At 41.1% G+C, this 16,929-nt stretch overlaps 1 protein-coding gene across 1 annotated transcript in view; it reads left to right on the forward strand.

Annotated features, from left to right (window-relative positions):
* The window catches only part of chd7 (chromodomain helicase DNA binding protein 7), a 174,418-nt gene that overhangs the window by 98,100 nt on the left and 59,389 nt on the right, over positions 1–16,929 (forward strand). The window contains 12 exon segments of the mRNA XM_034182411.1: positions 1,912–2,155; positions 6,734–6,860; positions 6,863–6,909; positions 7,255–7,398; positions 8,666–8,764; positions 9,069–9,249; positions 9,332–9,548; positions 12,106–12,301; positions 12,404–12,571; positions 13,073–13,252; positions 13,381–13,491; positions 15,737–15,948. Coding sequence (XP_034038302.1) covers positions 1,912–2,155; positions 6,734–6,860; positions 6,863–6,909; positions 7,255–7,398; positions 8,666–8,764; positions 9,069–9,249; positions 9,332–9,548; positions 12,106–12,301; positions 12,404–12,571; positions 13,073–13,252; positions 13,381–13,491; positions 15,737–15,948 — 1,926 coding nt within the window.

A 16,929-nucleotide genomic window follows, 5' to 3' on the forward strand; every position in this document is an offset into this window, starting at 1 on the left:
GTCACAGATAGCATGCAGGCAACATCTCCTGTCCGGTGTCGCAGACAGAACAGTCCCCCTTAAAAATTGGTTTGCCTGCCTTCACTGTGCGTGCGTCATTTGGGACCACAGCAGCTCGTCTGAGTCTGATTCCCTTCACTCAAAGCGATCAAAGGGAGTAAATGTGATTATTAACCATCAGATGACAAGGTAAAACCTCTTAAATCATTCTGAAGTCAGTTTTAAGCAGAAACAAGGCGAAGCTGTGACGCTTTGAAATGACCGATGCACAGTGAACGTATCAGGTAGCAACTCGTGTAGCCGCAGCGCTCTGATCACTTCATCCATCTTTTATTATAAAATAATGCTGAATTTATGTGAAAATGATTTTTGTACAAAAGCTTCAGATATCTGTCACTGAGACAGATGATGACTGGAGTGCACTTTTAAGCAGAAACGAGGCGATAATCCATGAACCGCGGCTAATGACACATGCGCAGTGAAGGCAGCGTGGACTGATTTTTAGTGGGGACCGTTCAGTCGGCGACACCGGATCATCTTGTGGCTCTGTTTTCTTTTTCTTTTTTTCTCCTTAAAAACAAAGGTGCCCCAATTCTTACTTTTGGCTATAAATGAATCTGAATGGAGGGCCACTGGCCAAAACAACCTTATTGTGTGAATTACATACAGTTTCAACCACATGCATTATATTTTAAAGAAAATTGATTTACATTCTTGGCCTATAATTAAGTTTCAACATAATGCATTTGCTTGTATTTAATTTGGTGACAGTAATTTATTAACTTGTAAAACCTGAACACCTTTGGGGCCGTCTGTCCATCCAAAAAAGGATATAAGCGTACTGAAATCAACTTGGTACAGGTTGTTGTTATAGGTTGCTAATACGCATATTATTATATTGTTCGAGTTGGGCCCTTTTTACTAGAGTTGTGGCATTCTGAAATCAACTGTCACATGCCTTGAAATGTTGTCAGTGTAGCCAGCACTTGTACCAAAGCAGCATTTGCCAGCAGGGGATCTTGTGCTCTCAGAACACTCCTGTTGTATGTGTTGCATTTTTTTTCTTTTTTTTTTTTTATGGATGCCTGGTGTTAAATTGAACCCTGAATTTGTGTAATATCATGGCACCTAAAAAGTATTGCTTTTGGGGCAAATTCAGTTTTTTTATGTTTCCATCCAGAAAATCCCCATTGAACAAGAGTTCTATTTACAGACACGCATTCCCACTGAATGCTGACAGCAGAAAAATGACATTAAAAGTATTAATTTATTACCGATGACCACATTAAGATGTGCCCCAGGGAAATGAACTTGGTAAAGAAAGGACATGCATTTTGTGTCTTGAAGATGAGCATCCAGGTCCAAGTCAGGATCCCTGGTCATCTTAGAGTGAACAAGTATAAATGTAAAGGCACAGAGAGAAGAGATGGAGTGCAGAAGGGTGGAGAAAGGGACCATTTGGAAAGCTGTAGCTTGGTAGAAGGGGGGGTGGAGTTAGTAAAAACAAATGATTGATTGCTACAGATACATCAGAGTTGGTATTATGTGGCACACTAATATGTCTGGATATTTTTTATGGTTTTAGAATGACTCATGAGAGTGAAAAATACATCAGTACTCTGCTTTTAGCATGGCATCATTAATAAATCAGAAGAGGAATCCTTTGTGTCTTCCCTCATTATGAAAACATGCGGACCAAATTTTGGTCGTGGAATTTTATTACAGCACCACACCGTAAAACCTAAAGTTTCCCCATTCCTCTTTCTCCTGTCATATAATCATTGGAGTTTAAACTGTTTAGTGATAAAGAAATCCCAAAAGTCATTTGAGGTCAAAACTGAAAATGTTCATCCCCCATACAGGCCATCTGTTTCCTGCCTCTCATGCTGTTAACATTATTCTTTTCCACAGACGTAACTGTATCTTGGCTGATGAGATGGGTCTAGGGAAGACCATCCAGTCCATAACATTCCTTTATGAGATCTACATGAAGAACATAGAGGGACCTTTCCTGGTCATTGCACCACTCTCTACCATTCCCAACTGGGAGAGAGAGTTCAGGACATGGACTGAGCTCAATGTGGTGGTCTACCATGGCAGCCAGGCTAGCCGTAAGACCATCCAGGCCTACGAGATGTACTACAGAGATGCACAGGTATATTGAAAAGTCTTGTCAATTAACCTTTTAAGCCGATGCGAGATCTGATGTGGTAACCCGAGCATTAAGAGAGAAGCCGAAAAAATTCCTCACCACACTATAAATAAAATAATCACAGATGCAGTTGTGAATTAAGCAAGATGACTTGTTTTAAAATATTTAATGCTGTACCCTACACAATGACTCTATGCTGCTTTGTGAACAATATGGATGACTGCTGAATTAAATATGCAACAGGAGAGTTGGCGAAATGGTTCTTGGTAAGTATTCTCATCCGGCGCTTACCTGAGTTCAGAAAACTGATCCCGAACAAGGTTTGGGCATTAAACTACAAAAATAAGTTCTTTTGACGTCTCCCATTTTGCCCACCACAACAGATCTGGTATGGACTTGCATGTTGATTTGACGCAGGTTTTGCTTTTCTGGTGCGACTCTTCAAGGAGAATGGAGCACACATAACCTCAAACTGGGCATGCTCTCTTTGGGAGGCAAGGGTACTAACCTCTGTGCTGCCCATTGGCAGGATACTACAATCAGTATCAAAAATGGTGTCTTTTCAAAAGCATTATAATAAGCCAGCTATTCCTAAAAAAAACAAAAAAAAAAAAAAACCCTCTGCACAGTCTTTGATAGTGGCAGTTCCAGATCCAAAGATCACTCATGTTACAGATAGAGATACAGATTGAGCTATGTTATGTTGTTTTAATACTTTTGGATATAAATACAGAAATAAAAGCTGACACCCTATATGTTCTTTTCATATTGGGGTTTTTTTTTTCTTTTAAAAATGAAATAACTGTCATTCCACTACTTTTGGAGGGGACTGTAGAAATTTATTTAATTTTTTTCTTTTTTGTTTGTTTTTACCTCTTACAAACACCCAGAATCTGGAAATACAGTAAATGTAAGGAAAAAAAACTGTAAATGTAAGAAAAAAAAAAACTTTGAATATCTCCTCGGCGAGAAGAGCTGGTCAGGCTGTCGGGGTTCTCCTCTGCTATTTAAGCTCCTTAAAGCCATGTAGCTGTGCACTGTGTAATATTTGCTCACATTTTTTAGTATTTGCTTACTAATGTTATTATTAGCAACATGGTAATCTTGTACTTGAGTTTTGCATAATTATCTTTTTCTTGCAATATTTTTTCCCCAAATATTTTTTATTGAAAACCACAATGAATGGTACAGTGATGGCAGTTTGAAGATATGCTTAGATTTTTATATATACGAGGTCTATTAGAAAAGTATCCGACCTTATTATTTTTTTCCAAAACCATATGGATTTGAATCACGTGTGATTACATCAGACATGCTTGAACCCTCGTGGGCATGCAAGAGTTTTTTCACGCCTGTCGGTTACGTCATTCGCCTGTGGGCAGTCTTTGAGTGAGGAGTGGCCCACCCTCTCATCGATTTTTTTCATTGTTTAGGAATGGCTCAGACTGCTGCTTTGTTTGATCAAAATTTTTTCAAAACTGTAAGGCACAACTGAGTGGACACCATTCGATAAATTCAGCTGGTTTTCGGTAAAAATTTTAACGGCTGATGAGAGATTTTGGTCTGTAAGTGTCGCTTTAAGGACGGCCCACGGCGCCTGACGGCGATCTGCGCTCCGAGGCGGCGGCGTCTTGCTGTTTCAAGCTGAAAACTTCCACATTTCAGGCTCTGTTCACCCAGGTCATCATCAGAGAACAGAGAAGTTTCAGAAGAAGTCGGCATGAGGAGTTTATGCGGACATTCCACTGTTAAAGGAGATTTTGTAATAAAAGAATGTGTGGGCAGATTCGCATGTCGGGCCAGACCCGACCGCGGGGGTTCGCAACAGGAAAAACACCTCCATTGGAAACCTTAACGGACAAGTTGGAAGATGCCCAACTGTTAAACAATTTCTCAGATACTTACTTGTTGAAAGCCATCAAAAGCCGCCTGAATTTTACAAATGGTTTTCAACACGGAGGTGTTTCTCCTGTCGCGCCGCAGACGGATTTGTGTCATCGTCACGGAACCGACTTGGTGAATTTGCCCGCACGTTCTTTCATTAAAAAATCTCCTTTAACAATGGAATGTCCGCATAAACTCCTCATGCCGACTTCTTCTGAAATTTCTCTGTTCTCTGACGACGACCTGGGTGAACAGAGCCTTAAATTAGGATGTTTTCAGGTCGAAACATACAGACGGACGCCACCTCCGACCGCGCCGCGCCGATCCACTTTATGAGCTGTCCTTAAAGCGAAAGAAACTCCATAATCTCTCATCAGCCGTTAAACTTTTCACCGAGAACCAGCAGAATTTGTCAAATAGTGTCCACTCGGATATCCTTCACAGGTCCTGAAAAAATTTTGATAAAGCAACGCGCACCGTCTCCAGCAGCGTCGCAGACAAAGGATTTCAGCCGAGAGGGCTGGACCAGTGCTCACTCAAAGCCTGCCCACAGGCGGATGACGTCACCGACACGTGTGAAAAAACTCACACATGCGCACGAGGGTTCAAGCATGTCTGGTGTAATCGCACGTGATTCAAATCCATATAGTTTTTTTTTTTTATATATATATAAAACTGCCGGTTAGTTTTCTAATAAACCTCGTATTAAAAAAATTAACACAAAAAAAATAGAAAGACCCTCCGTAAACACACACCTTCAGACAAAAAAAAAAACGCACACCCAGCTACCCTGGGTCAATGAGTATACAAAGCAAAAATGCATATAATTGAACTACATGACCCACAGTCACGTAAGACCTGCAAAATATTGAAATATGAAAGAAAATGTTAGTGTGAGGGGAGCACAAGATGAAACTGTACTTAACTCTCCAAAAACTCTATCCCACCATTCATCACTGTGCCGAAGTCCCACCTCCCCCTCCCAAGCAGTCCTTAATGTGGAATTTGATTGGTCACAGAGATCCAAGATGTGATTATTAGTTTCTGAAACAACCCCTCTTTGATGTGTCTCAAAACAAAACAAGCTCTTCCATGATTGTATATAAGGTAATGTGGAGACAAAGACTTGGAGACAAGCTGTCTAACCTGAAAATACCTAAATAAATTATTTGTGGGCATACCATATGAATTTGACAAACTGGCAAAGATGTCTTGATTTGTATTCAGACATTTTACACTTTTTTTATGCCACATTGAAAAACCAGAGTCCAAATATGAAGGGGGAAACAGATGGTTATAGCACAGTGGACCAGCCAGAATCAGAATAGCCTTTATTCAATAAGTATCTACAAGAATACAAGGAATTTGACTCCGGTTTGAACTGTACTCTCTGTACGAGCATATATAAATATACACTAAATTCACAGTAAAAATGTGCAAATAAAATGTACAATAACAAATGTGTCCAAAGGAGAAACAGACGAGCAGATATAAGTTATACATGAGGTATATGAATTATTAACATTTTTTGGCAGGTTAAATTGTTCATCAGTGTTATGACCTATGAAAAGAAACTGTTCCTGTGTCCAGGGTGTAAAGAGTGTGCAGAGATGTTACCAGCTCACTTCCTGGTCCTGGACCGGTATAAGTCCTGGATGACTCCAATAATGTTTTTCTGCAGACCTGACAGTTCGTTGAAGTCTGTCTGTGCCTGTCATGTTTGGAGGCAGAGGGAAACCAAACTGAGATAGAGATGCACAGGACAGACTGGATGATGGCTGTGTAGAAGATGATGAGCAGTTCCTGGGGCAGGTTGAACTTCCTGAGCTGTCTGAGGAAGTACATCCTCTGCTGTGCCTTTTTCCTGATGGAGTCTATGTGGGAGATCCACTTCAGATCCTGGGAGATGGTGGATCCCAGAAACCTGAAAGTGTCCACAGTAGGCACAATGTTGTTGAGGATGGAGGGGGGCAGTGGGGGGGGGGTTCTCTTGAAGTCTGCCATTATCTCCACAGTCTTGAGCAGGTTCAGCTCCAAGTTGTTCTGACCACACCAGAGGACCAACTGCTCCACCTCGTGTCTGTATGCAGCCTCATCACCATCCTGGATGAGACCAATGATGTTGCTGTCATCCATAAACTTCAGGAGTTTAACAGAGGGGTTCCCGAAGGTGCAGTCATTTATATAGGGAGGAGAGCAGTGGGGAGAGCACACACCCCTGAGGGGCACCAATTCGGGGTTTCGCAGTTGTGAATCTCATGCCGTCGTGTGGCCCCTGACTCACGCGAGCGGTCCGTTTCAGCAGAGTTCCGTTTTAGGGCACAATGTATGAACACCTTGTGAAGTATGGACAACAAGACATCGGGCACAGCAGAAGTTCATCACAGGTGCTACACCTCCTCTAGGTAACCCTCTCAACTTGGGAGAACGTGTCATCAACATAATCGCTCAAGAACTTGCTGGATCAGTTATGGAAACCATTAAAGGACAGAATGCTGATTGTCCAGATGAGCACACACAGTATTTTAAAGGGTTGTCAGCATAACTGACAGTGAAGGTGGTGTTTTTGTTGTTGTGTTTTGTTTTGTTTTTGGTCTCGCAGTTTAAAATGTTTAAATCTATCTCAGATCCAAAGGGTAAGATAAAAACATCTGATTCTTTATGACCTCCCTCACTTTTTTCTATCTTGTTCTCTAGGGTAAAATAATAAAGGGAGTGTATCGTTTCCACGCTGTGATAACAACTTTCGAGATGATTCTGGCCGACTGTCCAGAACTTCGTGGGATCCCATGGCGCTGTGTTGTTATAGACGAAGCGCATCGCCTCAAAATAGAAACTGTAAACTACTAGAAGGTCTCAAAATGATGGACATGGTGAGCATCAGTTTTTTGGGGGCTGTTGGGGAGCAAGCAAATTCAGTAAATGGCCCACAATAAATGGACTTTATTTTCTCTTTTCTTTCACTTACAACATTCACTCTGTTGTAATGTTTAAGATATGTGGATGCTTGTTAAAGTGAAAACACTGAAAGGGGCTGTCTGAGGGCTAGAAGAAATTTAAACATAGCCTGTGTCAGAGCTGGACAAATTGGACCTGTGAAGTCCTTGTGCCCCATGCCATTATAATTTATGTTGCCACCTCTACACATCATATCATCCTGTCGACATTCTAATCTTTACTGTAGATATTCATATTATTGTCTTTCCCGTTTCTTCCAGGAGCACAAAGTTTTGTTAACAGGAACTCCTCTCCAGAACACTGTGGAGGAACTCTTTAGCTTGCTCAACTTCCTCGAGCCTGAACGATTCCCATCTGAACAGATTTTCATGACTGAGTTTGGGGATCTCAAAACTGAAGAGCAGGTAATGAGGCAACATGATCGGCTCTTATCAGTGAGATGGGATCACCATCACTGGGATGAAGGCTTGTGGAGAGATAATGAAATTTGTAGAGACACAGGACATGAGGCATGTGCCAATGAGGAATTATTTGTGTGCAGCAATATGCTGTTCAAGCAGTTTTAGGGCAGTTGTGGCCTCTTGATTGTCCGCATCTTTAGGTTGGAGCTTCCAGTCCTTTCTGTCTAGCTGCCTATGATTGCTTCATGTAAAACTCAGTTGAAATATTTGTTACATTTCAGAATTTATTCATTGTTTTTCAGTTTTACATTCAGTTTACAGAAAATGAGCAAAAATTTTGTATTCTCTGTCAGAGGTCTCAAACTGATTCCAGAAAGGGCTGAGAGGGTGCAGGTTTTCTTTGCAACCACCCACTCCACCAGCTGATTTCACTGATTAATTGATTCTATCTGCTCAAAGTGAAGTTAATCAGTGAAATCACCTGGTGGAGTGGGTAGTTGCAAAGAAAACCTGCACCTTCTCAGCCCTTCCTGGAATCAGTTTGAGACCTCTACTCTGTGTGAGTTTAGGAAAGAGAGGGGAGCTGTGTTGAGTCAGTAAAGGTAGTAATGTTAATAATAAGCTCCTGGTATGCTGTGTATGAATCTTGTCTAGGTTATACCCCATCTCCACCCATTATATCCTGGTTTTGGGTCTGCAATGAGTGGAACAGGAGAAATGCATCTTTCATAAGGTGCTTATCTGTGAATGATTAAGATGGCTGCAGTAGGAACTTGATATACTGTATGAAAATGTATGAAGAACCAGTAGTAATAATAATAATAATAATAACCACCTTTATTTAAGCAGATATTCAACATGCAGATACACCTTGGATTTGCTGTGGCAACCCCGAGTGCAAAAACAAGGGAGCAGCCGAAGGAACTTACTATTTAAGCAGATAAAATCCCATTGAGATAAGACCTCTTTTTAAGGGTGACCTGGCCAAGAAAGGCAGCAGCAGCACACATCATAATAGACAGGTTAACATCATCAAGAGAACATTAATAACAAATAAAATACAGTCATCTTGGTCATTGTGAGCTGTTGTGTGGGGAAAAACAGATTAGAATGGTTACTGTTAATACACTATAATTGTATGTTATGTTTTTGTGCCTTTTTATCTGATACATTCAAGACTATTCACAAAGGTTGTTTGAAGTGTATAATCTCTTCCTTTGCCAAAACAAATGTAGGTGATGCCATTGGTAACATTCTGTCTGTGCCTCAGGTTCAGAAACTGCAGGGGATCCTGAAGCCTATGATGTTGAGAAGACTGAAGGAGGATGTTGAGAAGAATCTGGCTCCTAAGGAGGAAACCATCATTGAGGTATAATTATCTCATCATTGCTGAGTCAAAGGGTGATCAATCTACATTCATCACTGGAACTTATAAATAAAATGTATAATGTAGGAAGAAAGAAATGTAATACAAATACATATTTTGCCATATTGAATTGGCATTTTTTGAACAGATCATTTCTGTATTCCCCTCTGGCCTCACAGCTGATGAGGGTTAATTAATTAAAAGGCTAAAACAGTGAAACACTATAAAACCACTACACTCTAAAAAGGTTGAAAAGAGGATGTCTCTATGTGTCAGATAAATAAATTTGATAACATTTTGTTCTCAGGTGGAGCTTACCAACATCCAAAAGAAATACTATCGGGCTATTTTGGAGAAGAACTTTTCCTTCCTGTCCAAAGGAGGAGGTGGTGGTGGTGGAGGTGGTGGTGGCGGATCCAGTGTTCCCAATCTCCTTAACACGATGATGGAGCTGAGGAAATGTTGCAACCACCCCTACCTCATCAATGGCACGTTCACACAAATTTTTGAAGTATCTCCTCTGCTGAGTTTGCATTTTATGATCATTTAAAATTAATGCAATTTGTTCAGGAGCGGAAGAGAAGATCATTGAGGAGTTCAGAGAGTCTCACGGTGGCAGAGCAGATGTGCCAGATATGGCCCTACAAGCTATGATCCAAGCTGCTGGCAAGTTGGTACTTATTGACAAGCTGCTGCCCAAGCTGAAGGCTGGTGGCCACAGAGTTCTGATTTTCAGTCAGATGGTTCGTTGTCTTGACATCCTGGAGGACTACCTCATCCAGAAACGGTATGAATACTCCCACTGCTGGTCCCCTTCTGTTTTGGTTCAGAGATGTTTTTTCTTTCTTCTTCTGCCTGAAAAGGAGGCATAATTTCTGATTAAAATAATGAAGCCACTTCTTTTTTTTTTTAGGTTTTGTAGATCTAAAGTAGTTTTTATTGCAACAAATTTAAATAGTCCTTTTTGGATGTTTCCCCCTTTTTTAATCTTGTCCTTACATTTAAAAATTAACAGCAGACACTTTTGAGGTGATGTGAAGTGTCACTTCATGTTCACAGTTTCTGCTAGACTGATTTCAGTATTGAGTATACCAATTGGATTGTGTAACAGTAGTGTTGGTATAAATATTAAATGGACTGAACTTTTCCATCTGCATCACACTCTCAAAGCGCTTTACAGTTATGCCTCACATTCATCCACTCACACAAGCACACTCACACACCAATGTCGGTGCTGCCATGCAAGGTGCTCACTAGACATGGGTTGGTATGAGATTTGGACAGTATGATAACCTTGGGCAAAAATACCATGGTTTCACGGTATTATGTATAGCTTTAAAATGTACTTTAATAACATTATGGCTATTTGCATATGAAGCGTACATGATTCAGGTGCACTAATTGACACGATGTCTACTGCTACAAGCACTATATCACTGGTAACTTTAGAGAAAATACTAAAATGATAGTCTCTCTTTTAGACATGTAGCATCTGCTACATGTCTTACTTGCTGCTTGCATGCTTATTTGACTTACCTGCTTAGGGAGAAACGTGGCTGGAATAAGGACCGGAACTCTGGATGCTCAATACTTGGCCCAGTTTCACCAACAAAGTGCTTGGAATAGATGTATTTGTCCTTCTTGACATGTTTGTGGGAGAAATTTGGTCAACCACAAGTACGACTAGAGTCCACCGCTTTTACTTCTCAGTGGTTTCAAAGATGGGATAAAGTTTACTCCTTCCATGTAATCCTTTGCGGGTATCTTGAATCGCTCCGAGTCCGACACAGGCCATAGTTACGGTGCTTTGTTGCCACCGTTTTTGGTTTGAAGGGCTATTCCATGAAAAATTAAACGAAAAAACCGATAACCTTTTCTATTACATTGGTAGCCAAAGTAATCCCATACAGCCCACTTTGCCCTTTTAGATGGAGGGAACAGTTCAGTGCAGGTTTCTCCTCCTTCAGCCATGATGCAGAGCTAGCTAACGTTAGCTGCCTGTTTGTAAACAGAGACAGAGGTGTGCGCCAGGGGGAAGGGCAACAGCGGCTGCCTCCACTCTGCCTGTCAAGAATTCTCATAACTCGCTCATACCGTAGGCACGATATAACGGAAAATTTTAGTGGTTTTGATACCGTGGCTTTTTCATACCGCTGTATACCATGAAACCAGTTATCGGCCCATGTCTAGTGCTCACTACACACCGGAAGCAACTTGGGTACTAAGGACCTTGCCCAAGGGCCCCTACTGATTTTCCGGTCAGGCTGGGGTTTGAACCAAAATTGATGGTAAGTTTAATGTAGTTGTACCATATTTTGTGGACTACAAGTCACCTTTTTTTTTTTTTTTTTTTTTTTTTTTTGGAAAGATCCTGCGCCTTGTGCTCTGAAGTGACTTGAAGTGACTACATTGTCATCTATGGACACAAGATGGCACAGTCTATATGCAGGACAAGCTTCTCCTGTATACAGGCTGAGCTACTGTGATTCATACTCCAGAGCAGAAGGTGGTGGTAATGCACTGTTAAACTGGATGCCAACTATTGTAAAACAAGATCTGAATGAGAGCGAGAGAGAGAGAGAGAGACCTTCTGTTTCTTAAAAAATGAAGAAATTTAAGAAATCATCCTCTCAAGCTGAAAGATCATGCTCTGTAATAAAAACAGAGGCAAGAATTCTGGAATGTGAAATTTCAGCGGAATTGCAGTTTTCCGCAGTTTAGGGATCTGTATGGACCACCGCACAGTTGTGGCAAAAGTCATACTGAGTGCAAGAAATACATCATCTCTGCACTCACACAGCCTGGTTTAAAAAAATAGCCTTGCCAATGGACAAGCCTCATACTCCACACAGACAGGCTCCGGATTCAGTCACACAACACAAAAATCTCTGTTAATGTTATGGACAAAGCGTCTGTCATCTGTTTGCTGGTGCAGCCACGGGCCCAACGAACCGGAGTCCGAGGTGTGTGCATAGCCAAACTGGCACAGCTCAAGAAAATGAGTATTTCCAACTGTTTCTGAGTGTCTGCTCATCTGGACCACTGATCTGAATGAATTCTGATCAGTGAATGAATGAATTCTGATCAGTGGGTAGGATGAATGCATTTACCCAGAAAGTGTTATAAATAAAATTATTCTTGTCACCTTCTCACCAGACAATATGGATGTCCTCATTGAGAACCACTGACAAAAATTAATCATTTTCATTACTCATTAAGTTATTGTTATTATTGTTACAATATGTCTGAATAATTAACTTTTGCTAGTATTATTTCATAGCTCTTAATTCTGAGGTACATTTTTGACAGTAATCCAAACCTAACCCCCTACACTTTTTGTACAGTTACCCGTATGAACGCATAGATGGTAGAGTTCGTGGAAACCTGCGCCAGGCAGCCATTGATCGGTTTTCACGACCAGACTCGGACCGCTTTGTCTTCTTGTTGTGTACAAGAGCTGGAGGACTTGGCATCAACCTGACTGCTGCAGATACCTGCATCATTTTTGACTCTGACTGGAACCCTCAGAATGACTTGCAGGTAAAAACCAGAGGATGGTTTGCATGCTAGTGGTACTGCAGGGTTTTTTTTTTTAGCAAGACTGCGTGCACCAAACTCATCTTTAACTTTGTCCTCTACCAGGCCCAGGCAAGGTGTCACCGCATTGGTCAGTCCAAAGCAGTGAAGATTTACCGTCTGATTACTCGGAACAGCTATGAGAGAGAGATGTTTGACAAAGCCAGTCTTAAGTTGGGGCTGGACAAAGCTGTCCTTCAAAGCATGAGTGGACGAGAAAATGCCAGCAGTGGGGTAAGCCATATTTTCACACATTAAAGAAGTATGCATGTTGTATGCTGCTTCTACAGGATAATCTAGGGCACAGCCCAAAAACCTCAAATATTAAATTTACAGCGGTGTGAAGGAGATGCACAAAGCAAATTCTCTTGTGCTGGTACGAGTTTGTTAGTACACTTGTATCAGTCTATGTTTGACATTTCTTTCCTGATGACTTAACGTGACTGAAACAGTTCAACTAAAATCAACACAGTTTCTGAATATTTTAACTTAAATGAGAGTAAACATTTCAGCTCTTCGTAGTAGTAAGTCTCAGAAAGGCTTTGTGAGCAGCATCTATTTTGGGTTGTTTATAAGATTTTAACCCCCTACCACCTGCCTCATTTTGGCTTGTCAGTATCTCATAAATAAAAAGTGAAAGATTATTCAAGTAAAATCTCCTAATCTATTGCTGTCATTATATGACCATAGAATATTTTTTTAATGAAAATGAACACCTTTATGCGTCTTACCCAGGTTCAGCAGTTGTCCAAGAAGGAGATTGAAGATCTACTGAGAAAAGGAGCGTACGGAGCACTCATGGATGAAGAAGATGAAGGTTCAAAGTTCTGTGAAGAAGACATTGACCAGATCCTCCAGAGGCGAACTCATACCATCACCATTGAATCGGAGGGCAAAGGCTCCACCTTTGCTAAGGTGAAACTGTTAGAATGTTTTCCTCATACTGTGTTTTCAATGTTTTAGTCGCAGTTTCACAAAAACCAAAAAAAAAAAAAAAAAAATCTCAAACTACCCACATTAACCAACATTTCTCCTGTTTTCAGGCTAGTTTTGTTGCAACAGGCAACCGAACTGACATTTCTCTGGAAGATCCAGACTTCTGGCAGAAATGGGCCAAAAAAGCAGAGCTGGACATGGATGCCATTAATGGACGGGTAGAACTTGCACACATTCCGCATGCATATCAGCACTCTTAAGGAATTTACTCTGATGAGAATAAGCACACACTTTTGTCATAAATTATGTAATTTTGCAAATAGATGCATCACAGAGACATGCGTGGTGATGTCGCCCTGATGAAAAGCTGGTAATAGAGCTAATTACTCAGCACTATTATTGCAAGCTAGGGGAAGAAAGTGAAACATGAGAGACAGACAGACAGAAACTAGAAAAGGTAAGCAGACAGAGAAAGAGGTTAATATTGACAGTTGGGAATCTCCTCTCTCCCTTAATTACCATGTTTCCCTGCTCTCGTGTGTGTGTTTGAGCATAAGAGCATAATCTGCTTAGCGCCACTTAACAGAGCGCGGATGCCTGGAGGGTACAGAGATATCATTCGGCTAGAGCTCACACACACACCGGCACAGTCACTGGCATTGTAAGCATGCTTACACACAAATACACTGAACATTCTCCTCTAAGGAATCCTTATTTTTCTTTTTGCTTCACACTTGTTTCCCCCCCCCCCCCCACACACACACACACACACACACACACCTTCTCCCATATTTATGTATTTTTCATTCCTAATTTCCATCCTCTCTTGGTGCATGTCTCATTTAGAGGGCCCTCCACTACAACCCTTAATCCGTCTATGAGCGTGAACACGCTCTGCTCAGGCTGCTCCCCTGGGATGTCTTATTGTGTGGTGTTAAAATGGAAATGACTGTAGCACGCTGCCATAATTGTGGATCTAACTACTGCCCTGTTTTTGCATATTAATGGGATTCTAAGAGAAATCACATTAATTGACAAAATGTAATTCATTAGAAAACATAATTAATGTCGTTTTATGTTTGAACTAGAAAGCAATTTTCTCAGAATCAGTAATAAAACACTGAACCAAATGTCAAATTAATCAGATTTAGTGCAGAGGCTGCCATGTATTCAGAGTTGATATTAGTTAAAGAAGTCACAGTGCAGGGTTCTTTTCCAAAGTGGTCATGATACTGTACTAAAACCGAAGGTGTCTGCCTATTTTTCCCCAATGTTTTATAACATGGTAGTTATCAAAACATCTAGCAGCCGATCTGCTGTGTGTAAGCTTGATCCCGTCAGATCGCAGAAGCTAAGCACTGCGGGGCCTGGTTAGTACTTGGATGGGAGACCTCTTTGGAACACCAGCGGCTGTGTGTGTTTCTCCAGGTTACACTGGAGTTCTGTCAGGAAGGGCATCCGGAGTAAAACTTGTGCCAAATGACAATGTGGATCTGGCTGTATCCACTGTGGCGACCCTGAACAAATCGGGAGCAGCTGAATGGACAACAGTTATCAAAACATCTCTAGTTGTAGACTTTACATAAACATAACAAGAGAGGAGGACATTTTGGGCTTACATTTTTTGCAATATACACCTAAGTCATGGAATTTCTTGGAAATATGTTCTTGGTACATAGTCACTATATTCAGTAAAAATATACATCTAAGATTTACTCAGCTATACTGGAAAAATGATTGTTTTATCCATTTAAATGTTGGTAGATATAAAAACTTTGGATACATTTGCTAAACTTAAAGAGAAACTATGAAAACAACAGCTCGAGAGTACATATGATAAAACTGTTGTCAAAAACTCACTGCCAGCCCTACCCCTCCCCTCTTCCCCCGCTGTCCATGTGCATTTGTTTTCAACAGAGCAACAATACACAGAAATGCAGAGTTAATGTCAATATACTTACAAGTGCAGCAGCAAGACACCATGTCTGCATCCATTTTGCTTGCTTCTTTATCTTTCAGCTCTCGCTGTTCCAAGAAAGCATGACCGAGGTTGACCCATGTAAAACTTATAAGAAATAAACCCTTTGGTGGCTTGTTCTTGCAGCTACTAGCTTACTGGTGCCTTGATTGGGGCCACATATATATTGTTGTAGTGCCGTAAAAAAAAAAAATATTGCGATTCTTGTGAGGCCAGAGACACTCATTCAAAGGACAGCAGGTTGGTGTTGAGGCAGGACACTTGGTGAGTGGGAGGGAGCCCCCATTCTCCCCAAAACAAGTTATTTAGCGATTACAATTACTCCCAAACTGTAAAATTAAAGCAAAAAGTTTGCATAGTTCCTCTTTAAACGCCATGTTTCTGGACTGAAGGTATAGCATCTGTAGTGGCTTTTGGAAAAAACCCTCTTAATGAATTTATACAGTTTATAACTTTTATAACTGCTTTTGTTGAATTGTCCCCAGAACACACTAGTGATCGATACACCGAGGGTGAGGAAGCAGACGCGTCACTTCAGTAGCGTCAAAGAGGAAGAGATGCTTGAGTTCTCAGAACTGGAGAGTGATGATGATGAACCAGCCAAACCACTGTCAAAGCCTCGACGGCCCCAAGACAAAACCCAGGGCTACCCCAGGTCTGAGTGTTTCAGAGTGGAGAAGAACCTGTTAGTCTATGGGTAAGTAAGAGTGTTTTTCAAATATGTAACAAGCACACTGTCTCAATTTATAACATAAGATAGCATTAGCACAGTGAGATGTTGCGTTTGTGCCTGTCCATACTGAAATAGGACATAGATCATGTTCCACATTTTAAGCATGCGTAGTCAAGAGGGTGGTCCTTATTTTGCAAAGTATTGAAATTAATACTCTGACCGCCTGAATAGGTTCCAATTGATGAGAAAACATGCTTTTTGTTTTTGTTTGTATAAATTAATTTTTGAGGTAGCTCAAAAGTATTAACAGTTTGCTATTTTTATGTTATATAAAGCCCCTTTCACACCGGGGCTGCTCCCAGTTGCTCCCTGTGGCGTCATGACGATGCAGGAATTTCTGCGTCAGCTGAGTGCAGCAGGGGGCAGAGAGGAGGTGAGAACGCAGCCTGCAGGTTCTCTGCACAGAGAAGTCAGAGTGCACATTTTGGCTGCAGACAGACTCTGCACTCTGATTTCTCTTCTACTTGTGCTGAGCTGCAGGGCTGCGCTCTGAGTTCTGTTATAGTTTATCTTTCCTCCCTTGACCTTGAGATGTGCGCACGTCCTTAAGCTAGAGATGTCTGGAATTTCTACTTGATGTTGACATGTCCTGGACTTATGTCCTTTTCTAACTGGTAAGAGAGTCTGAGCAGAGAAAGGAACTAACTGCCTGCAGACAATTTTTTTTTTTTCTTTTCTTTCCTCCTTTGACCGCGAGATGCATGCCCGCGTGCGCAAACGGACCATCAAGTAAATGTGGAGATGTCTGGAGTTCTACTTGATGTTGACATGTCCTGTCTCAGGACTTATGTCCTTTTTTGTCCTTTTTTAACTGTGATGTGTGAGTTTGAGCAGAGAACAAGGAACTAACTGCCTGCAGCCAGACGTTTTTTTTTTTTTCTTTTAATTGTTCACGTGCGCGCGTGAACGAACGTCCATGAGTGGACTAGAGATGTCCGGACATTT

The sequence above is a fragment of the Thalassophryne amazonica genome, chromosome 12 (assembly GCF_902500255.1).
Source record: "Thalassophryne amazonica chromosome 12, fThaAma1.1, whole genome shotgun sequence".
In the NCBI taxonomy this organism is placed as follows: domain Eukaryota; kingdom Metazoa; phylum Chordata; class Actinopteri; order Batrachoidiformes; family Batrachoididae; genus Thalassophryne; species Thalassophryne amazonica.